General features: G+C 45.8%; 1 protein-coding gene across 6 annotated transcripts in view; it reads right to left on the bottom strand.

Moving 5' to 3' along the window:
- LOC139393207 (neuron navigator 3) overlaps positions 1 to 23,387 on the bottom strand; it is a 233,241-nt gene that overhangs the window by 19,757 nt on the left and 190,097 nt on the right. For 2 of the 6 annotated variants that reach the window (XM_071141644.1, XM_071141645.1), the window contains exons 15-29: positions 21,882 to 22,593; positions 20,215 to 20,655; positions 19,407 to 19,448; positions 17,306 to 17,463; positions 16,146 to 16,334; positions 15,640 to 15,692; positions 14,054 to 14,074; positions 13,420 to 13,443; positions 11,761 to 11,784; positions 11,434 to 11,511; positions 6,679 to 6,762; positions 4,004 to 4,115; positions 3,294 to 3,415; positions 1,480 to 1,503; positions 767 to 939 (exon numbers count right to left, since the gene is read on the bottom strand). In XM_071141644.1, coding sequence (XP_070997745.1) covers positions 767 to 939; positions 1,480 to 1,503; positions 3,294 to 3,415; positions 4,004 to 4,115; positions 6,679 to 6,762; positions 11,434 to 11,511; positions 11,761 to 11,784; positions 13,420 to 13,443; positions 14,054 to 14,074; positions 15,640 to 15,692; positions 16,146 to 16,334; positions 17,306 to 17,463; positions 19,407 to 19,448; positions 20,215 to 20,655; positions 21,882 to 22,593 — 2,257 coding nt within the window. The remainder of the gene's footprint in view (positions 1 to 766; positions 940 to 1,479; positions 1,504 to 3,293; positions 3,416 to 4,003; positions 4,116 to 6,678; positions 6,763 to 11,433; positions 11,512 to 11,760; positions 11,785 to 13,419; positions 13,444 to 14,053; positions 14,075 to 15,639; positions 15,693 to 16,145; positions 16,335 to 17,305; positions 17,464 to 19,406; positions 19,449 to 20,214; positions 20,656 to 21,881; positions 22,594 to 23,387) is intronic. The other 4 variants (XM_071141647.1, XM_071141649.1, XM_071141646.1 and 1 more) reach the window with 2 other exon arrangements.

Below are 23,387 nucleotides of genomic sequence, written 5' to 3'. Positions count from 1 at the left end.
TGTGAGAGAAAGGTTACGTCCCAAAGAGCACCCTATTCCCTACATAGTGCACTACGTTTGACCAGAGCCCTATGGGTCCTAGAGTGTACAATATAGGGACTAACGTGCAATTTGGGAGCCACCCAAAGATAAAAGCAGGCTGAGTTAAGATGATGAAAGCACTTCACACCCCCAACAGCGTGCCAGCCACACACTGCCTGTTACCGAGATCTGTGCTTGTAGACCACATGACCGTTTAGCCTTCTCTTTGACATCCAAATGGGGAGGGGCTTGCTATCACAAACGCACTTGTTACTGGACAGATAGACATATGAAATGGAGAAACAAGGTGAACAAGAAGAGACATAAAAAAAAGACTGGGTGAAGTCAGAAGAAAAACAACATTTGTGCCAAGACATGGACGCTGAAGTATGTGTTGTATGTAGATTGGGATGTAGCCTGTGTGTAATAATAATAATGAGGTGGGTGATTATATTTGTCCTGTTTCACACGTACAAGTGTGTATTCATACATGTGTTAATGAGAAATGTGTTTTTGCATATCCCAACTCCCCCTGAGACATCCTCGGGGGGTAGGGTCACATCCAGGGTCAGCCATTATCAACAGTGACCCTGGGGCAATTAGGGTTAAGTGCCTTGCACAAGGGACAATAGACAGATTCTTCACTTTGTCGGCTCGCGGATTCGAACTAGCGAACTTTCGGTTACTGGCCCAACGCTCTTACCGCTAGGCTATCTGCCATGTGTGTATATTACAGTATACTCACTCTGTGGTAGAGGCTGAGGAGAGTAGTGTTGGGAAGCTGTCCTGTCTGTTAGCATGCTGTAGCTTGGGCGAGGACGGCAGCGATGAGTCCGTCATCTCTTCGATGTCGTCGTGGGGAGACTGAGGCTTGTTGCCCTTCTTCTTACTGAAGGCCTGCTTGAACGAGCTCCGCAGCTGCAAGAGAAACACCAAAACGTCAACGTCGCCCATCTCTCCAACTGAACGGTGATCATTTCCTGTCGGGTCAGTGCTGTTCGTAGGAAACAGTCACCATCAGAGAGAGGGAACGCAAGGCAACTCAACCAAGGGCAAGAGAGGGATCCAATCAAGGGCGACTGTATGGAGGAGGAATGAGGAATGCAGGGAGGAGCCAGACTGTATGGAGGAGGAATGAGGAATGCAGGGAGGAGCCAGACTGTATGGAGGAGGAATGAGGAATGCAGGGGAGGAGCCAGACTGGAGGAATGAGGAATGCAGGGAGGAGCCAGACTGTATGGATGAGGAATGAGGAATGCAGGGGAGGAGCCAGACTTTTTAAGGTCCTGGAACTAGAAACAAACAGGCAGTCAAAATGGAGGAAGAGGAGAGGGGGGCTGTTTCCATGCCAAACAGTTGTAGAAGGGAAAAACGTTGAGGAACTGAGGAGGAAAGGAGAGGAGGAAGAGGAGGAGGTCACCACAGCATACGGACAGTAGACGCCTCAGTACAACTAACCTGTGCTGGGATGGAATCAGCCACCTGAGGATAGAACAATCACTACTGTTACCACAAGAACACGCCGCTCCACTGACCCACACATCATCACTACTGTATTACCGCTAGGGCCACCATTATCTTTAATGGGGCAATCTGAGATTGGTACATCCATTTTTTTACTTTCAAATGAATGATATATATATTGATTTTTGAAGAATATAGCTTATAAATACCTAATGAGCTTTGTTCAACTGTCATACCCCAAAAGACCTCCCATGCCACTTTAAAACTGCATTTAACTGGCAACTAGTTCCTGAGGTCTGAGGCATTTGCATTGTGGCACTCAGAGCTGAGCTGCCTCATATCTCTCCCTTGTTTGGAGGAGGAGTCCTAGCACAATCACATCATTTTCAGTGCGACTGGAGCCTTTCCCCCCCATGTCAAAGAACATCTGGAGCCACAATGGAGCCGGCAGAAGGAGACATTTTGTTTCCTGTACAAGTTGAAGAAGGATCCAGGGAGGGGAAACTGCACTTGATGTGTGTGTGTGTGTGTGTGTGTGCGCCCATGTCCCGCTCCCTGCTGTTAGTGATGCCCTCTTCAGCCAGATCACAGGCACTTCATTAACCTCTGAGCCACACACTTCCAGTGTTTCAGGCCACAGTGGCACAGAGGCAGATTTTATATGCAAATTAATATGAATAGCTGCATAAATAAGAAGCAGATTTTTATTTATGAGCGTGGGTTGAGCTTTTCTCTGGCTCAGAGTCTGGGAAGGATTGGGAAAGAGAATTGAGCAGTTGTAAAGATGCTGGTCGTACTCCTTGACGAACATCTAGCCGTTCATCATGGTCTGTTTCCCAGAAGAGATAGTATGGAGGTCAGATTGTATACTCCTCAAGTGGGGTTGTCTTCTGTACTGAATCTTATTATAAGAATGTATGAGTAATTATTGAATGTAATGAAGAACTATTCAGAGGAGAGGGTCCTCGCATTAACCAGCAGGAAACTGTATTCCAGGCAGAAAAACACAGGGTAGAGGGAGGATTTACAAAAACGTGGATTTTGAATGAATGCGTTTCTCAAATAGGGTGTGTAATATTTTCTCCATGGGAGGCAGAAGTGTAACTGCACACAGAAGGAGAGGGGAAAGAAGCGTAATATTACGAGGAGAGATGGACTGTACGCTTAATCAAGTGGTACACTGACTGGGGGACTTCAGGCAACAAAGTGGGACAGCACTGATTCATTCTTAAATAAGTATCTGTCCCTTTCGGGTATATGGACCACATTAGGCACTATTTGAAATAGTGAATTAAGCCTTTATTTGGTATTATTAACAGATTTTATTAGGCTTTTATTTAGTGTTTTCTTCTTTACACATGAATGAGTACTGGAAACACTGAATGAAGGACTAACGACTGGCTGATACTATAGAATAAAGGTCCTATTTATCTACTTATATACACAATTATACACTTAGGAAATGAGTGCCCATTGTGTGATCCTCGTACAAAAGTGTTACCCTTCTTTATCTCAAAGTCATTCACTCTGTCATAGACATGCGAGGATGGGGGGTTTCATATTCACCTTGTTGCCTCTCTCTTTTCCCTGGCAGAGGGTTAGGGTTAGGGAGAGCGTGAGAAAAGGGAGTGGAATTACAAGTCACAGTTATGACAATGTATGACTTCTCAGTAGAAAGGAGTGTGAGCCTGGCATGGTTTAGATGGTTCAGAGGTTAGAGTGAAGTGCACTGCATGGAGACGTCTATACGAGCCAAGAAACCCTCCTCCTCTCCTTCTCCCGTGGGGTTTCTTCACTCACTGACTTACCCAGCTCTTCTTCTTCTTCTTCTTGTCCTCTAGGTCTTTGGCGCTGCCCAGGGACGAGTGACTGGCTGCACTGTTGATGCTGGACATGCTCTCCGACGAGTGTTGCCGCCTAATCCGCAGGTCTGGAAGCACAAGACAACACGCTTTTTTAGTACCTACCCAGCCTAACCCCCAAGCGCCAGGTGTTTGAGATCAACTTTCAAAGAGGGTGAACTTTCTAGAGTGGTGTATGGCTGCTCTGAACATTCTAGAGTGGTGTATGGCTGCTCTGAACATTCTAGAGTGGTGTATGGCTGCTCTGAACATTCTAGAGGGGTGTATGTCTGCTCTGAACATTCTAGAGGGGTGCATGGCTGCTCTGGACATTCTAGAGGGGTGCATGGCTGCTCTGAACATTCTAGAGTGGTGTATGGCTGCTCTGAACATTCTAGAGTGGTGTATGGCTGCTCTGAACATTCTAGAGTGGTGTATGGCTGCTCTGAACATTCTAGAGTGGTGTATGTCTGCTCTGAACATTCTAGAGTGGTGTATGTCTGCTCTGAACATTATAGAGGGGTGTATGTCTGCTCTGAACATTATAGAGTGGTGTATGGCTGCTCTCATGAGTAAAGAGGGACAGAGTTTGAAATGTGTGGGTCGATCAAGAGGAAGAGGTGCGGTTCTTGCCCACACTAAAGCGCATATGGAGGGTTCTCCTCTGGCGGTGCTACCTTTGTGTAGGTGGTCGGGGCCGTTGAGGGCCACTTGGATGGCTGTCTGGGCGTCTGTGTTCTGGGCTTTCAGCGCCTCGATGGTCTCTCTCAGCTCAGCCAGCTCCGACTCCTGAGGGAAGAGAAGCAGCGCCACAGATCAACCTCCACAGCACCACCACACCACAGACAATACCAACCTCCACAGCACCACCACACCACAGACAATACCAACCTCCACAGCACCACCACACCACAGACAATACTAACCTCCACAGCACCACCACACCACAGACCATACCAACCTCCACACCACAGACCATACCAACCTCCACACCACAGACCATACCAACCTCCACACCACAGACCATACCAACCTCCACAGCACCACCACACCACAGACAAAACCAACCTCCACAGCACCACCACACCACAGACAAAACCAACCTGCACAGCACCACCACACCACAGACAATACCAACCTCCACAGCACCACCACACCACAGACAAAACCAACCTGCACAGCACCACCACACCACAGACCATGCCAATCTCAACAGCACCACCACACCACAGACCATACCAACCTCCACAGCACCACCACACCATACTAATCTCCACAGCACCACCACACCACAGACAAAACCAACCTCCACCACACCACAGACAAAACCAACCTGCACAGCACCACCACACCACAGACAATACCAAACTTCACAGCACCACCACACCACAGACCATACCAATCTTCACAGCACCACCACACCACAGACAATACCAATCTTCACAGCACCACCACACCACAGACAATACCAACCTCCACAGCACCACCACACCACAGACAATACCAACCTCCACAGCACCACCACACCACAGACAATACCAACCTCCACAGCACCACCACACCACAGACCATACCAACCTCCACAGCACCACCACACCACAGACAATACCAACCTCCACAGCACCACCACACCACAGACAAAACCAACCTCCACCACACCACAGACCATACCAACCTCCACAGCACCACCACACCATACCAACCTCCACAGCACCACCACACCACAGACCATACCAATCTCCACAGCACCACCACACCACAGACCATACCAACCTCCACAGCACCACCACATCACAGACCATACCAACCTCCACAGCACCACAGACCATACCAATCTCCACAGCACCACCACACCACAGACCATACCAACCTGCACAATTGAAAACAATGGCAGAATGTGCTTGATTATAGATATACTGCAGAAACACCATTTGGAGTCCCCAAAAAATAACAAATGTGCTTTAGGTGGATCTTGAATAGACCTTTTTGTTCACTAATCCTGTTGAAGGAGAAACATCTTGATTTCTGCCTCTAAATCTCTAACGGTCTACCCTTCATTTTGGCCAGGGTCACTATTCTCTCAATTCTCAATCCAAAACTCAATGACAGTCGTACGATAACTCAGTCAAATATTCCTGCCTCAGAAGCACACAGAGATAGGCCATAAGCAGGTTTAAGAAGATAAGGTTTGGCAATAGAGTTTTACCCTCCGCCCCACCTGCTTGGATAAAACCTACTCCTCTCTATTAAACCCACATGATTAGATATAAGGCAACAGCGCTCCAATTCCCCCAAAACCACTGTGGGCTTGTGATAGGGTTTCAGTCTTAATTAAAAGTTGGGAGGGCGCAGGCGGCTTGCTTAACAAAGACGTCCCTCTAGAATCTCTGGTTTACTTTATCCAGGATTAGGGCTGCCACAGCTCGTCACTGTTATGAGTAGGGTTTCCACGAGCGGGCGGACAGGCGGAAACGCTCACGTTTCATCACAGAGACGGCTTTACATTTACAACACATGCACCATTCTTTCACTGATCCTGGTTTTAGAGCTGGATGACGTTACCCTATCTGGGTTCTTCTCCCAGACCCTAATCCCACTCAACCGCTGCCAATTAAGAACCGTAACAAACACTTCTGTCCTCTCTAATGTGGTCTGACATCTGTCTATGAGTATAGCATCCTTCAGTACACGCCCCTGAAGAAATAACTCTGCAGAGTATGGAGCGAAACCAATGTCCTGGATTAGGATACATGTGTGACAAGTTACATCTTCAAGTAAGAGGGGAAAAGGTCCCACACTAAACTTAAAGGAAAACCACCCAAAAACTATCTTTTGGTATTTGTTTCATTAGTCCATTGTTGACATAGTCCCAAAATGTTTTGCTTGTCAGCAATAAAGTTGTGAAGATAGTTAACTTTAAAAATACAGAAATCATCCCCGCATCATGAGTTTTGCATCATATGACAATGGACTAATGAAACAAATACCAAAAGACAGTTTTTTGGGTGGAATTGTCCTTTAACATAGCGTCTACTGTAATGAAGCCTTCAACAAGAGGTCTATACAGAAATCATTCATAAGACAAAGTCATGCTGTATAAAGAGTGGTAAATGTGCCATGGGCACGACACAGGATGATTCTAAATGATTTAGGGTACGTTATGTAGTGCTTATGAAGACCTTACGAATGCTCTATAAGTTACTGTTATTGTAAAGTGTAAAGGACCATGGATTAACAGTGATGTGCACAAACAGGCAGACTTCTCAGAGACGATGAAACACTAAAGCCGCGACTTCATACATGAGAAGGTACCTGGTAGCGGTGGGACGCAGCAACAGAAAGAGGCACGTACCTTTTGCTCAGCTGTCATGGTGAGGCTCGTTAAGCGACAGGTCATGTTCCCCAGGCTCTTCTCAAAGGCTGCCACCAGGTGAGCCTGCCAACACAGAGGTCAGAGTTCAACACCTACAACAAAAGCACTGGACGGGTCATTAAAGTAGGCATGAAGAGACAACGTTACATTTGCACATTTTCTGTCACATTTTCCTGAAGTCCTATAAATATATAATTCTCTGTAGGTGGAACAACCTTTTCACCAGGTGGATTCAAGATGATCCACAAACACACATTGAGCACACAGTGTGGAAAATCCATTGTTAGATAGCCACTTAATTAAACATATAGGAGAAGAATCGATGCGACCTGAGGGTGTAGGCTATTTTTCTCTCTCGCCCTCTTCATGTTCCCTCGTGTTTCTCATGAGTCTCCCCTCTCCCCAGGAACCCTCAGCTCTGATAGACTGAGTCAAGTCATCCCTCTGTTGAACCACCAGCGCTGACTGACTGGCTGGACGATCATGTTTATTTCTGTATCTGAACCAACACACTAGGAACATTCCCACTAGCTCCAGCTTGCACTTCACCACGGCAACGCGGAGCCTGCTGCATGCTACCCACTCCCCCACTGTTCCAGGGTGAGAGCTTTGATGTTATGGACTGGAAGTTAAAACATGAGGTCCAGAAAAGACATGACATACAGAACTTGTGCTACAGAAGAAGTGGTCGCTACACCACGTCTGCTCTTCTGAAAGCTGTGAACCTTCACTTTCTCTGAAGACAACAGCAGCAGCGACAACATCCATGATTAGGACTGATTTTCACAGCCAACTGGTGATTTGAACATGCACAAAAACACAGCTGAACCCAGACCTAAGGCAAAGTGAAAAGTGGGCATATCTTCTTGTACACAGGTCAGGGAAGGTTTAGCATTGCTTTAACGGCGCCTGAGTTATTTTTTCACCTGAAGAAACACCGGCGACAAACTGAAGGGTGCCAAATGTTTAGCAGCATGACACCATCTGCTGCACTGAGCCTGACACCATCTGCTGCACTGAGCCTGATGGAAGTAAAGCTCCATGAAAATAGGATAGCACTGTGAGGGATAGTGTGTGTGTGTGTGTGTGTGTGTGTGGGGACGGGGGAGTGATGATAAGTCCTCACCTAGAAAATACAAAAATAGTAATTGTGTGTGTGCATGTGTGTGACAGAGAGAGGAACAGACAGAACTGTGTGAGCTCACACCCACGCAACTCCACAGCATGGAGCCTCAGACACCTGTCAGGACCAGTGAGTCACACAGAGCCAGGCAGCGTGCCCACAGATAAGTAAATCTCAGCCCAACAGGGCAGAGGAGTAGCTACACAGTAATCACAGTCCTACACCAATAAGCCAACACCACCATAATGGTCCTCTTCTCTCCTCTCTGGCTGAATTGCATTTAACCTTTGCAAAATGTCATCCATCCAATCCCATCAGCCCCCTCCATCATGTGACATACACCCACCGCGGCTGCCCACCTGTCCGCCCTGTGGGTAGGGCTGTGAAGCTGTCCACGCATCCCGTGGCTGGCCTTTGGCCTTGCAACCCCTGCCCTGGGGCCTCTGTTGGGAGCCGGGGTAGTGGTTGAGGGGTGGCCAGACCAGCGAACCGGCCAGAGAGCTGCCCCTACTACTACTGCTGCTGCCCAGTGTCGACGCCATCCTCAGAGCCCTCTCTGCTCTACCCATCCACACTCACTCACACTCACACACAGCAGCATGACTACTGTAGAACAAGCCAGCACAGACGGCTAGATATACTAATTCCCAAATCCCCAAAGAGAAAGGGACAAAAAGAGGTAGAGGGGAGGGGATAAGAAAGAGGGAGGGCAATCTAGAGAGGAGAGAAAGGAGTGAGAGAGGGAAAGGAAACAGAGAGAGTGACGGAAGGTGAAGGAAGGAGAATTAGGGTAAGGTAGGTAGGTAAGTAGAGTGCAGAGATATAAACCCACCTCTTAAACCCACTTTAATGACAGCCAAGGCAAGGAATGGAATCTCTTCTGAGGAGAAAATATAAAACCTCACAGTACAATACCAAGACGCTTCTACAGCGTTCTTTTTAATCCTTTTTCCAGGATGCTGGGTTTTCCTCATTCGGCTTTGTTCTAATCAAAGAAAACTGAAACAAAACATGAAATAGATTGACGTGGACGTGGGAGAGCTTCTCTAACCATATGTGACTACACACATACAACTGTGTGCCTGATGTGGCGGCCATTTTAGCTACAAATCAGGCCAGACTGACCTGCTAGGACCATGCTGAAGGTGACACAACAAATAGTCCTTTATTAAAAATATTCCTTATTCCAAAAAGGTCAAAATATTAATTTCCATATTAACGTATTACAAAGGCAGTGAGCAGATACAGTAAATGAGTGTCTTATACATACAGTCCATTAGTGTCCCGTACAGCTCAGCTGCTGGAGCACAGCGCCTGCAACTCCAGGGTTGCGGGTTTGATTCCCACAGGGGACAAGTCCGAAAATGTATGCACACTACTGTAAGTCGCTCTGGATAAGAGCGTCTGCTAAATGACTGAATTGTAAATGTGATTAGGGTCAATCTGCGATGACATCAATCAGCAGACACCACACTCACAGCTCTTCTCATTCGTTCAATGACAAAACAGTGCCTCTCTCTAAGTGAGATTTATATTTAATCAGCCATTCAGGAGAACATGACTGCAAACATACAGTATGCACCTGCTGAAGATGCAGTATCTCTCCCAAACAAATCAGATTACAGCACCTGAAACGCTGCCTTAATCAATGCTGCAGTGCATGTTTCAACCACTGGAGTCTCCGGAGAGAAATGTTGTTCCAATGCACAGCATGGGCCATGAAGCTTGGGTACCAGACACCATCCGGTACCAGACACCATCCGGTACCAGAGAGAGTGTATGGGTCTGGTGGGGATGACGCTACTGGAACAGATTGGGATCAGGAGCCCAGGAAAGGCATGAGGTAATAGATATATATTCAAGGGTTTTCTTTATTTGTACTATTTTCTACATTGTAGAATAAAACTATGAAATAACTCATATGGAATCATGTAGTAACCAGATTCTTCAAAGTAGCCACCCTTTGTCTTGATGACAGCTTTGTACACTCTTGGCATGGGTGGGCATAGGTCCACCCACTGGGGAACCAGGCCCAGCTAATCAGAATGAGTTTTACCCAGCTGTCCGGGTGGCTGGTTTCAGACGATTCCGCAGGTGAATAAGCCAGATGTGGAGGTCCTGGGCTGGCGTGGTTACAGGTGGTCTGCGGTTGTGAGGCCGGTTGGACGTGCTGCCAAATTCTCTACAACGACGTTGGAGGCAATGTATAGTAGATAAATTAACGTTCAATTCTCTGGCAACAGCTCTGGTGGATATCCAAGTTTATCATTTTAAAAGGCTAAAAAGGTTTTCAGCTATGCTAACATAATTGCAAAAGGGTTTTCCTAATGATCAATTAGCCTTTTAAAATGATAAACTTGGATTAGCTAACACAACCATTGGAACAAAGGAGTGATGGTTGATGATAATGGGCCTCTGTACGCCTATGTAGATATTCCATTAAAAATCAGCCGTTTCCAGCTACAATAGTCATTTATAACATAAAAAATGTCTACACTGTATTTCTGATAAATTTGATGTTATTTTAAATGGACAAAAAAATGATTTTCTTTCAAAAACAAGGACATTTCCAAGTGACCCCAAACTTTTGAACGGTAGTATACGTGGCATTGTATTGTGTGACAAAACTGCTCATTTTAGAGTGGCCTTTTATTGTCCCCCAGCACAAGGTGCACCTGTGTAATGATTATGCTGTTTAATCAACTTCTTGATATGCCACACCTGTCAGGTGGATGGATTATCTTGGCAAAGGAAAAGTGTCCACTAACAGGGATGTAAACAGATTTGCGCAATAAATTAGAGAGAAATAAGTTATTTGTGCGTGTGGAAAATGTCTGGGATCTTTTATTTCAGCTCATGAAACATGGGACTAACACCGATGCATTTATATTTTTGTTCAGTATATATACACAAAGGCATCTAAAAAAAGCTTTCTCATATATTAAACAATGCAACTTTTCTACAAAGACATCTGGGGTCTGTATGAGTCACACAGTGAACACAAAAGTTAGTTGGAAGTTACTTGGCAGTGTGGTGCCTTAGTGCCTGGAGATGTAGAACTCCTCGATCAAAGTCAGAGACCCTGGTGAAGACCCTGTCAGCCTCGCACTTGATCAGACGCTTCACGCAGGGCCCAGCACTGAGAGAGAGACAGGAACGCCCATCTCTCCACAGAGACCCGATAGGCTTTGGGTTCTCAGGGTTCTCTCTCACTCTGTATAATACACTTCCTCCCTCCAAACTGGGCCCACAAGCCCCCTCTTTCCCCCCTCTCTCTGTTTTGCTGAATCTGCATGTTCTTGCTAGGCCGCTCTATATTGCTGCCCCACAGGATGAGACCCGCTTCGCAGGACAATTCCCGGTAAACAAGCCGCATATTCGAGCCGTGTTCGAAAAAAACAACAACCTAGACTTCAAAACATTTCATCAGAAGCTTAAGAAACCTTTGAGTCAGAGAGAGAAAGGGAATTAGTGGGTGTCTAGACTGATTTACATTCAAGGGTTTGGCAAAGGCAGAGTTTCCCCCCGAACCTCTGACAGGCTAGGATGCAAATGAACCACGAGGCAGACGTTTTGACTGCTCAGTGTTTGTTGAAGTAAGAGGCACTTACATTGGCAGACAGTTGAGATGTGAGGGTCGCGACCTTTTCCTGGGAGGCGTCCAGCTCTCGTCGCAGCTTCCTGATTTGCTGTTTGGGTGGGGGAAAAAAATAACAGATTACCATGACGATCACGTCTCTCCTAAAAAAACAGGACTGATTGAAAATACAACAGAGCATGCCTATCTTCCGATTCCATCCCTTTAAATGCAAATCCAAAATCTGGTGTACCAGCTGCCTAGTAAACATCCATTTGAAAACATTGATGTAAAGTCTGTCTCATTGCCACAGAATAAAAAAATGGGGTGAATGTAAGTGTGAACGTAAGTGGGGGATTACCGTGGTATTTTGGCCTGTTTGACCCTTGATTGAAAAGAGAAGAATACAATTAACTCTTTGATGCATGCTTAGTCCAAACAGAAGATATGGAGAGAGAGATATCTGTTACGACGATGACAAAGCAGCGTGTTTCCTCACGGGTAGCACTTTAAACCATCAGCCAATAAGGCATAAGGCAATCTCTCACACATAAACAACAGTACAGTGTTGGACAAATTAGCCAGTAAAAGGGGAAAACGTGTACAAGCATCTAAACACATTAGGCTAGTTGTCACTTTGGTAACACTTTCCTTAAACCTGACTGGTAGAATGCATTTTAAAAAGACTCAACCATGGTTTTAACAAGTAATAAAGCATTATACCTGTGGGCTTGAACTAACGGGTTCATGTAGGGTGCAAACAGAAACAGGAAGTCATTGTAATGAAAGAAAAGTCAGTGATAACTGAATAGGGTGTGAAGTGAAACCACAGAGAAGGATATAGAGTAGGGTGTATTAATGATGTTTGTCCATGACTGTCAGCATGACGTGTGGTAATGATCAAGTCAAAGTGCTGTTTGGTTCTATTCAAATGCCTGGTTGTTTAAAAGACTGGCCAATGACAAGCAATGCACCATAGGGTCAAAGAGATTTGACTTGGACACCAAGTCCAAGGTTATATAAACAAGTTTTATGTTCAGGTCCGCCACTGATAGACCAGAACCTGATTTTGGACAAAGTGGATACATATATCACTGCTCGTGCTTTGATTGTTATCTTTCATTATGGAGATCTGACCGGACCAGACCAGACAGACAAACAGAGAGACTGACAGACCAGACAGACCAGAGAGACAGACTAAATAGACAAACAGAGAGACTGACAGACCAGACAGACAAACAAACAGAGAGACTGACCAGACAGACCAGAGAGACAGACAGACAGACAGACCAGACCAGGCAGACCAGACCAGGCAGACAAACAGAGAGACTGACCAGACAGACCAGAGAGACAGACAGACAGACAAGACCAGACCAGACAGACAGACAGAGAGACCAGACCAGACAAACAGAGAGACTGACCTGACGGACCAGACGAACCGACCGACCGACCGATAGACTGACCAGACCAGACAGACAAACAGAGAGACTGACCAGACAGACCAGAGAGACAGACAGACAAGACCAGACCAGACAGACCAGACCAGATAGACAGACAGACCAGACCAGACAGACAAACAGAGAGACTGACCTGACGGACCGGACCAGACCGACCGACAGACTGACCAGACCAGACAGACAAACAGAGAGACTGACAGACCAGACAGACCAGAGAGACAGACTAGATAGACAAACAGAGAGACTGACCAGACAGACCAGATAGACCAGAGAGACAGACAGACCAAACCAGACAGACCAGACCAGACAGACCAGACCAGAGAGACTGACCTGACGGACCAGACCCACCGATCGACCGACAGACTGACCAGACAGACAAACAGAGAGACTGACCAGACAGACTGACCAGACAGACTGACCAGACAGACTGACCAGACAGACTGACCAGACAGACCAGAGAGACAGACCAGAGAGACAGACCGACCAAACAGATCAGACGACCAGACAGAGACCAGAGAGACAGACAGGAGACATTTCGTCCCTCACCAAGCCAAGCCACTTACCTCAGAATGTGCCTTTTCCTCTGTCTGTTTGGGAGAGAAGACATGTTGTTAAGATGTGCAGGAATAAGCCACGTTGTATGAACAATGATTCACTTCTGACAGCGTCTTTATGGATGCAATGAATGCCCATTGTCATAATGAGTAGATCATTGGGGTTGAGCTTTTGATGGAGTATGATGCAGGAGCCAGAAGGCCATAGATGACGCCCGGAAGTGAAAGCAAATGCTAAGGCAGCTCTTGATGCATCAAATTAAATCAAATCAAATGTTATTGGTCACATACACATATTTAGCAGATGTTATTGCGTGTGTTGGGAAATCGTTGACTGTGGTGTCATTTCAAGTCAAGTCAGACTGTACTAAGAACTTACACAACGTTTGATTTTGGCCAATCAAGTCATATGTAATCGATGTGGCAGGGATAATTAACATAATACATTGTATGTATGTATTGCAATATATACACACTGGTAACATTGCACACAAGTAGCATTGGTTGTTTTTTTTCACACACCAACCAAAAACCTGTGTGAACATCTGCCACATTCAACCAGCATCAGAGCATGTGGTGGGCATACAAACACGTTGTCTGTGTGGTGTGGAGAGATCATAGCTGACAGCATCATAGTCTTTACCTTGGCCAGAAAGGAAAGAACCTGGAAGTAAGAAAACGTGGGTTCAAGCTGCTGCAATGGGAAACCATGGCAACTCAACACTTTGCACTGCCCTGAAAACAGGGTGCCAAACTTTTGTGTAAGCCAAGCATTCTCATTGGTTATCATCTATGGCCTTTTGATTGACATCTATATGTTTTGTCCATCTTTATATTGTTGGGCTGAATGATTGGTGTTGTAATGACTTTGGGAAAATGTGTCATGATACTTTTATCATAGTGTTCTTCGTAGGAGATTTGAATAAAATTGCTCTTTGTCAGTCGTGTTTTTCAGGGTCGTGCTCATTAGGGCGCATTGCAGCAAAACGCTTTGCAACGGAAAACGAAAACAAACGTTTCTCACAGGACAGGCTGAAATAGTACCTCCCCGTTTCACAACGTTTTCTGCCTACTGAACACGCCCCAGGTGTTGAGTGATAACAGATGAGATTAAACAAAACTGATGACTAGATAATGCCAAAGATGAGAAGAAATGATAAAATAGCAAACAGAAAAGTATGATGAAATTCAAATCATAACTGACATAAATATTATAGTAATGTAAAAAAATAAACATGAAATTACAATTAAAATATTAAAATATGAACACTACCAAACATCGACACAATGAAATGAAGAATAAACAATAACTGCTTTCTGTCTTTCTGCCCCATAGGAATACTTTCAGAACAAGTCTCTGAATGAAATCAGTCAAAGTCTAAACTCCTCTCCAGGCCTTTCTAGAACTTTCTGCTGGGGAGGAAAGAGGTGGAGAGCGCCAGTAATTGATTATCTTCCTCAACTGATCTGTCTTCTCATTGAGTTTGACTGCAGCTTGAGTGTTGCCTGTTGCCCCCCAAAAATCCACACCGTCACCAAGCTTGAATTTGCCTATATCACCTTGGATGCACTGCCTAAATATAAACATGTATGATATATTTAAGTATTAAGGTCCGAGGAGGTGTGGTATATGGCCAATATACCACGGCTAAGGACTGTTCATAGGCAAGACACAATGCGGAGTGCCTGGACACAGCCCTTAGCCGTGGTATATTGGCAATATACCACAAATCCCCAAGGTGTCTTATTGCTATTATAAACTGGTTTGCAACATAATTAGAGTAGTAAAAATAAATGTTTTGTCATACTCGTAGTATACAGTCTCATATACCACGGCTGTCAGCCAATCAGCATTCAGGGCTTGAACCACCCAGTTTATAAAGCCATTCGTACACCTATCTATTATTGAAGAATGTAACTTATAAAGTGCAACTGTTCTACCCAATCATAACCCCAAATATGTTTCAAAATATTACTCTGATTTCATGGACTCTGTCCTTGCATCCAAAACACAATCTTTGATTTTGAGAGTGGTTACATTTCTCCAGCCTTATAGCAAAAAAAGTGTCAGGGCTGTGGCTTGCTGAAAAATGTATTACATATTGTCTCCGGAAATAATTTTAGGCTAATGACACCAATTAACCAGGATCACACACAGCACCCATGGCTGCCATACGCATGATTGTCTAAATGTTTGTTTGTGTGTTTGGAGAAAACAATGCAACTTACCGCAGAGTACAGGGACGAGGTGCTGGAGACCAGCGACAGTGAGGATCCATGGACTAGAGAGAGACAGAGAGAGAGCGAGTGAGAGTGAGAGCGAGTGAGAGAACGAGAGAGGAATTAAGAGAACATAACCTGTGGTCCTATAAATAGCACCATCTCATCTGCATGTAAAAGTAACATATTCTAATGGCATGTGTGTGGCTGTGTAGGAATGAAGTACTTGTTTGGATAATTCAAAGGGCCTAGTCATTGACTAGTAACATTACTTTCAAGTGGCACCGTCACGTTACCAAAATGTTAACTGAAACACCAATCTTCTCTTTAAAAAGAGAAGCAGAAAAAGTCGGGTTCCTAGTCCAGTGCATTTTGAGCTTCAGTCTGAGAACTCAACCCTGACTATCACTTCTTCTTGGTCTAAGCTGCGTCAGACAACAGACAAGTTATTAATATATATATATATACACACAATGCATATACAATGCATATATAGGACCACAGTCTGGGCCTACCTTCATCGGTGCTGTCCCTGAAGGAGCCAGAGCGGCTCATGCCCCGGGGTCTGTCCTCCAGAGAGGTGGCGCTGCCCCCCAGGTGGGCTTCTCCATACAGGTCAAAGGAGTCCTGGGCAGGAATGCTGTTGGAGCGACTCATACTGCTGGGTCCTGGCAGGTTGTAGGGTGACAGGTTGGTGGGGCTCACTGGGGGAGAAAACACACACGCACAAACAGGTTGGAGTAGTGGTATTTGGAGTAGTGGCATTTAGAGTAGTGGTATTTGGAGGAGTGCTTTCGCAGGTTGGAGTAGTGGTATTTGTAGTAGTGGTATTTGAAGTAGTGGTATTTGAAGTAGTGGTATTTAGAGTAGTGGTATTTGGAGTAGTGGTATTTGGAGTAGTGGTATTTAGAGTAGTGGTATTTAGAGTAGTGGTATTTAGAGTAGTGGTATTTAGAGTAGTGGTATTTAGAGTAGTGGTATTTAGAGTAGTGGTATTTAGAGTAGTGGTATTTAGAGTAGTGGTATTTAGAGTAGTGGTATTTAGAGTAGTGGTATTTAGAGTAGTGGTATTTAGAGTAGTGGTATTTAGAGTAGTGGTATTTGGAGTAGTGGTATTTAGAGTAGTGGTATTTAGAGGAGTGGTATTTGGAGTAGTGGTATTTGGAGTAGTGGTATTTAGAGTAGTGGTATTTAGAGGAGTGCTTATGCAGGTTGGAGTAGTGGTATTTGGAGTAGGGCTTACGCAGGTTGGAGTAGTGGTATTTGGAGTAGGGCTTACGCAGGTTGGAGTAGTGGTATTTGGAGTAGGGCTTATGTAGGTTGGAGTAGTGGTATTTGAAGTAGTGCTTACGCAGGTTGGAGTAGTGGTATTTGGAGTAGGGCTTACGCAGGTTGGAGTAGTGGTATTTGGAGTAGGGCTTATGTAGGTTGGAGTAGTGGTGTTTGGAGTAGGGCTTACGCAGGTTGGAGTAGTGGTATTTGGAGTAGGGCTTATGCAGGTTGGAGTAGTGGTATTTGGAGTAGGGCTTACGCAGGTTGGAGTAGTGGTATTTGGAGTAGGGCTTATGCAGGTTGGAGTAGTGGTATTTGGAGTAGGGCTTACGCAGGTTGGAGTAGTGGTATTTGGAGCAGGGCTTATGCAGGTTGGAGTAGTGGTATTTGGAGTAGGGCTTACGCAGGTTGGAGTAGTGGTATTTTCCGGTGCTTGTGCATGCAACTCCAGGGGGGGAGAGAGGGGACTGACTCCCCGTGTCCTGTAACCCTCCAGTGGAGTGAGAACGCAGCCACTCCTTCCCCTCCTCATGGGACGTCTGTCTGGACGAGGGAGGGTACCTAGAGAGGACGTGGTACACGTCAACTAGTGGCACCACTGATTCAACATGGCGTCTATTGAACCATGCAACTGTATTATCTACATATCACATGACTGGAGTGTGGTGACAAATATATTCACTAACTCATGAATATACACACAGTGCTTGACTTTGACTAAAATAGGTGCCGGCACTCTGCTTATATATAAGTGCCGGTACTCTGTTCATATATAGGTGCAGAAACTCCACAATATTGTTAAGTCAATATTCTAAAAGAGGTGCTAGACCTCAAGCAGTATAACATTGGAGGGAGGTGGAAGAGTTCTGGTGTGTTCCGGCCCAAGTCAAGCACTGTGGACACAGACACACACACATGCATCCACCCACACACAGGCACAGCCACCCATCCCACCTATGTGCAAGCATGCACACACACACACACACACACTGACAGTCTTTACTCTCCTCATCTCTAGCGGTTCCTAGCAGGGGGAAGAGTTATCTAAATGATTGATAGGCAGCCAGGTTTAATCCTTAAAGAAAGATAATTGAGTTCAAGCTCATCCTTTCAACACTGAAGCTCATAACAGACTGTCTGTCATACGAATACCCCACTCTGAATTCTTTCAGACGAAGAAAGGTACTCTGATTGACATCTAATGACAGTAAAAGGTATTGAATGATATATCATGTGCACATGTCTGCATGTTCAACTTCAAATCAAATGGCCTATTTTGCACAGAATTGTCCATCGATTTTGAGTTCCACTTTGAGTTCAGAGGAGAGAATGCCTCAATCAGAGTATGTTTTGAAGTCTGCTTAATGTGCATTTAAAACTGAGCATTGGACACATGAATATCATAATCATTAAGCTATTATCTGGCTTGAAAAAAGGCAATTTGTTGCTTTGAATCCCTCTGGGCTAGAAAAAAAGGCAATTTGTTGCTTTGAATCCCTCTGGGCTAGAAAAAAAGGCAGGGACAAGAAATACAACCCAGTCCTAAACTGCTGAGTGGCTTCTGAGATCAATAGAAATAAACTTCTGAAGGGAAAATGCCTCCACGCCTGCTGTGAAAGTACAGTTAAAAGGAAATACGTGTTCTTTCTGTGTCAAACATCCCCTTAGCATTACATGCAGTGAATTATAAAAGGTTGCAGAACTCCTACTCAAGGTAGAGATTCACTCTCTACTGCAGTCTAATAAAGAGAAATATCAAACCCTGGGCAGGAGCCTGGACTTGTTGCAATGCTTTTTGCAGACAGAGTAATTGGGTAGAAAAAAACATTTGTCGCATGGTGGTGTGATAGGGGCTGAATCCCAAATGGAACCATATTCCATAGTGCACTTCTTTTGAGCAGAGCCCTATGGACCCAGATCAAAAGTAGGGCACTATATATAGGGAATAGGGTGCCAATAGGGTGTCACACCTTCTAGTGTTGAGGGTCTGGACACGATTTCAGTCATTAGATAGGACAGGAGTAGTGGAAACTTGATTTAAAATGGATGCCCTGCCTTGCCGAGGAGGAAAGAAAGTACAAAAAGAGCCTGGATATAACTATTCAGAATGCACTAGACTACATGGGATCATTGACTTCAGGCACCTGTAATCTGTGAGGAACTGTGGAGTGTCCAGAGGAACAACAGTGACTAATAGTCTACCTCTAGAAGAGAATTCTTCAACAGGATTTGTACAGCAATTTAAGCCTTTTATGAGGTGAAACTAAATTGTCACTCCCATTAATATTTTCAATTTTCAATGTGCCAAACCCTCATCGGCTAAATCTCCTGAGACAAATGTCAAGCAAAATACTAACGTCATTATGTAACACTGCTTTCCTACACCAACATGATAGACACAACATGAGATTTTGTCAGTCAGAAAGACATGTATGAATAACTTGTGAGAATGAAAAGCCAAAACAAGGAAACACTAAAAGGACAACGTATGAGTGATGAGTTACCTCAGTCCCTTTTTGGGGAGTGTGTTTCTGTCAAGAGGCATGCTGTTAAGACACAGAGAACGAAAAACATTAGAATTACCTACAGGTGTAGGATCTTAATTTGATCACCCTGTTGTTGTACAGCAGTAAATGCAATATTTTAGGGTACTGTACTTGAGGTTAAAAAAGGCTTCTAAAGTCTGTAATTTCCACTTTGCTGGAGGATTATTTTCCTGCTGTGAGAAACTGGTCAAATTAAGATTCTACATTTAAACGATCATGATGCCATGGATTCAATTCACATCTATTGACTGATAGAACACACAGACTGTCTAAAGTGAGAATGCTAAAGGACAATCACTACAATGGGCAACGTTACCCAAGAAACAGACATACGGAAAGCACACATTAAACCGAACATTTGGGTTAGTTTGATACTCTCAATTTAGACAACAATCTGTGAATGAAGGAAATATTACAAACCGCTATGACAACAGTGAGCTATACTGAAAAGACAAGACGAGCATGACGTTGTATTCCATACATACAGTCTACAAGTCCATTTTCAAAGTGTCTGTACATTGATGGCTGTGTGTCAGAGACGGCTGGTGTGATAAGATATAGGAGGACGGGCTCATTGTAATGGCTGGAATGGAATAAACGGAACGGAGTGAAACACGTAGCTTCCCTGTGTTTGATATCGTTCCCTTCATTCCAACCATTACAATATCTTTTCCCATCAGCCACCACTGATGTACATGTTACACCCACTGGTCTGAAACAAACTACCCACAGGAACCTAATGGAGTTGTTCCACATTGGGACTCACCCCTCAGAAAGCGTGGACTTGACGCTGGCCGTGCGGGTGACTTTGGGGCCGTGGTGGTGCCCCAGCAGCAGGTCAATGGACTCGGAGCTGGTGTGCAGACTGGTCATGCTCTGGCAGCTCAGTGTGTCCTTACTGCCAGAGCATGCCGAGGAGCTGCTGAGGTTGGTGGGCCAGGGGCGGGCGTTGGAGGGCAACGAGAGGCCTGACGCCGGGCTGGAGGCAGGCGAATCAGTGCCCAGGTCAGGGGCCTTGCCATAAAGTGGGCTGCTAGCCCCACTCTGCCCGCCCGCGCTGCCCAGGCTCCCCGTGCCCGAGGAGGGAGAGTCCAGGCTGGCCTGGCGCGCCAATGTTCCATGAGGGCTGCCCAACGCAGAGGGGCACTTGCCTGAGTCGGGTGTGCCTGGGGTACTGGCCTTGCTGCTGGCTTTGGTGCCAAACAACCTGGGAGAGAGAGAAAGATGGTTCCATTCACTCACAGACTATCTATGGCAATCATGATCCCCTCATAGACTGAACAAACTCAGTCTCTAGGTTCAGAACTAGGTTGTTTGATATAGAACAGTATTACATTTATTTAATTACACCAAGGAAATAGGAGCTTGGGGAAAGTTTGCGTTTCGCTCAACACTGCCCCTCCCCTATCTCATAAGCCTACCATATTCTTCTTCATAGACACTATGAAGAAGTACACCTTCCCTACTGCCTCTGTTAGAGTATGTCTGCATCCCAAATGGCACCCTATTCCCTATATATTGCACTACTTAGTACACTACTTTAGACCAGAGCCCTATGGGAATAGGGTGACTGTTGAGACGACGGAGCTCCCAGTGATTTTAATTCAGACAGCTGTGGTTCAGACAGCTGTGGTCATAGCATTGCCCCATTTATTTTCCATGCATGTAATCAGCCAATCTGGTCACTCAGAAACACATATGTTGTTCACAGGTCCTTCCTGTCGTGTCTGACGTGGGGCTGACATCAAACAGGCTCCCAATTAATAGGTGCCTTTTTCTAAGGGGTATACGCACAAATCAAAAATGCACTCTGTGCCTCGACAGGTCGGACGGCACGGCCGTGTCCGGACACGCCTTGTGAGCGCACCTAACCAATGAGACAGGGGTTCGCGAACAGAATAGCTTTCTCACTGTCAGTGAATCAGTTTAGCCTGACCTGAATGGCAAATCATCTACCGTTCATCTTGAGAGAAATGCCATCAGTTTCTGTGATGACATCTACCGAACAGCAGGGGGCAACCTTTGCCTCTCTGACTCTAAAGCCCAACGAACAAACTCAGACCAATGTTTCTGTGCTGGGATAGGATTTAGTGTCTTGTTACCTTATTACCTAAAAAAAAAAATATATATAAATAAATATGAATGCTAATTCTGCGTCGCTTCAGAGAAGAAGTGAACCTCTACCTGTAATTCTGACAGCACCAATGAACACTATCTATCAATAGCATCTTGGAGCTGAGAAACAACATTGTACCTCACAAACAACACTTCATTATTCTGTGGTGGCCTCGAGCACGCAGTCGGTGAGAGTGCCTAGGGAACAACAAGCTCTCTCTACCTTTACAATAGAGATGAAAAATGGCAGCTGCTTGGCTCTGGCTACCAAGCTCTTATAAGAGTGCAGGGGAAACCAAGTGAGCAGTGTTGACTGACCTGCGGAAGGTAGGTGAGGCGATGTCCGGGTACTTGGACCCTGGTTGCCTGAGGCCAGACTGGCCCGTGGAGGTGGGGCTGGACTTGGGGGAGGTGGATAAACCTGCTGGGTCCTGGTCTGACACGGCCACTTTCTCCTTGTCCGTCTGGTTGATGGTGATGGGGATGGGGCTGGAGCGCCCCGAGCCCACCTTCCCAGCGTCCCTTCGCTTGGTCCCCGTTCCTCCGGCCGACTTGCAGCTGACATTGGAATCAATGCTGCTGGAACTGGAGCGGTGGCCGCTGCGCCCCACCACCCCCCCGCTGGAGGACTTGGCCGGCCGTGGCAGAGAGCGGTACTGGAGGGGCACCTTGGAGCCTCCGCAGCCCATCAGCACCCCATCGTCCTGGGGCTGGGATCCATCCAGGCTGGTCTTACGGCCTCCGCTGATCCCTGTCCCCTTGCCGATAGCCGAAGACTTGGGCACCTTCCCCAGGGTGGCGGAGCCACTGGCCAGGGTGGCACCACTGGCCGTGATGAGGGCACCGGAGGGGGGGCTGGCCATCTTTTTATAGCCGAACGACCCAGTGGTGGGGGGGCGGGCGATGCCTGAGGGGGGTTTCTTGCCCTCGTCGCCACTGCTCTTGCCGGCGTCGGAGGGCGAGCGCTGGATGCCAGCGGTCTTGGAGGGGGCCTTGCATTTTTCTGAGGCCTTGGCGTCATCAGTTTTACCTGTCGATACAAAGGCCAGTCATTAACAAGCTGGCAAACACCTTCCCCTCTGCAAACTGCTGGGGTACGGAATAATTTAGCTAGGATCGAGCAGAGGGGAGACGGACCTCGCAGCTTATTGGTAAATAACGGGACTCATCTTTGTCATCATCTGTAGGGCTACAGGGCAGGTGTGCCAAATGACTTTACACTTCGCTAACATTTTACAACTCTTTTCACAAAGCTCAGCTAAAATAGAAAGCTATACTAATCCAAACATGAGAAGACTTGCTGAGCAAACCAAAACACGATTGAGAAAAATATAAAGTAGAACGGAGAAACGACAAACATTACCGAGGGCCTCAAAGGGCAACGACACAGGTTTCCTAATGAATAATCTGATTGGCTAAAATCTTTGACCCTGTTATCTAATCAATGTCAAACTGGAACACATCAACAAATAAAATTCACTTATAAATAAAGCTAGGATGGACATTTCCTGGTCCTAATATCAACCAGACAGGCAGTTTGATTGAATGAATGACCAGTCAGAGAACAATCTACACCACCATCCATCCTCAGTTAGACATGGGCCCTGTTCAAATCAGAAATACATCCTTCCTACCTTCCTTGAAGTAATCACAGATCTGAATTGGTGGACGTAATACGGCGGTAACCTTGGATACACCGATACAATCACTTATACTGTAGATCTGTGCTCACCTCAAGACAACAAGAAAGGAAGGAAGTTATTTCTACAGTTTTCCAACAGGGCCATGGTAGAAAGAAATAAGCAAGGTCTGAAGTAGGTTGAA

Source organism: Oncorhynchus clarkii, chromosome 33 (assembly GCF_045791955.1).
Source record: "Oncorhynchus clarkii lewisi isolate Uvic-CL-2024 chromosome 33, UVic_Ocla_1.0, whole genome shotgun sequence".
Lineage (NCBI taxonomy): Eukaryota > Metazoa > Chordata > Actinopteri > Salmoniformes > Salmonidae > Oncorhynchus > Oncorhynchus clarkii.
Note: the sequence above shows the minus strand (reverse complement) of the source record. Positions and strands in the feature narration are given on the sequence as shown.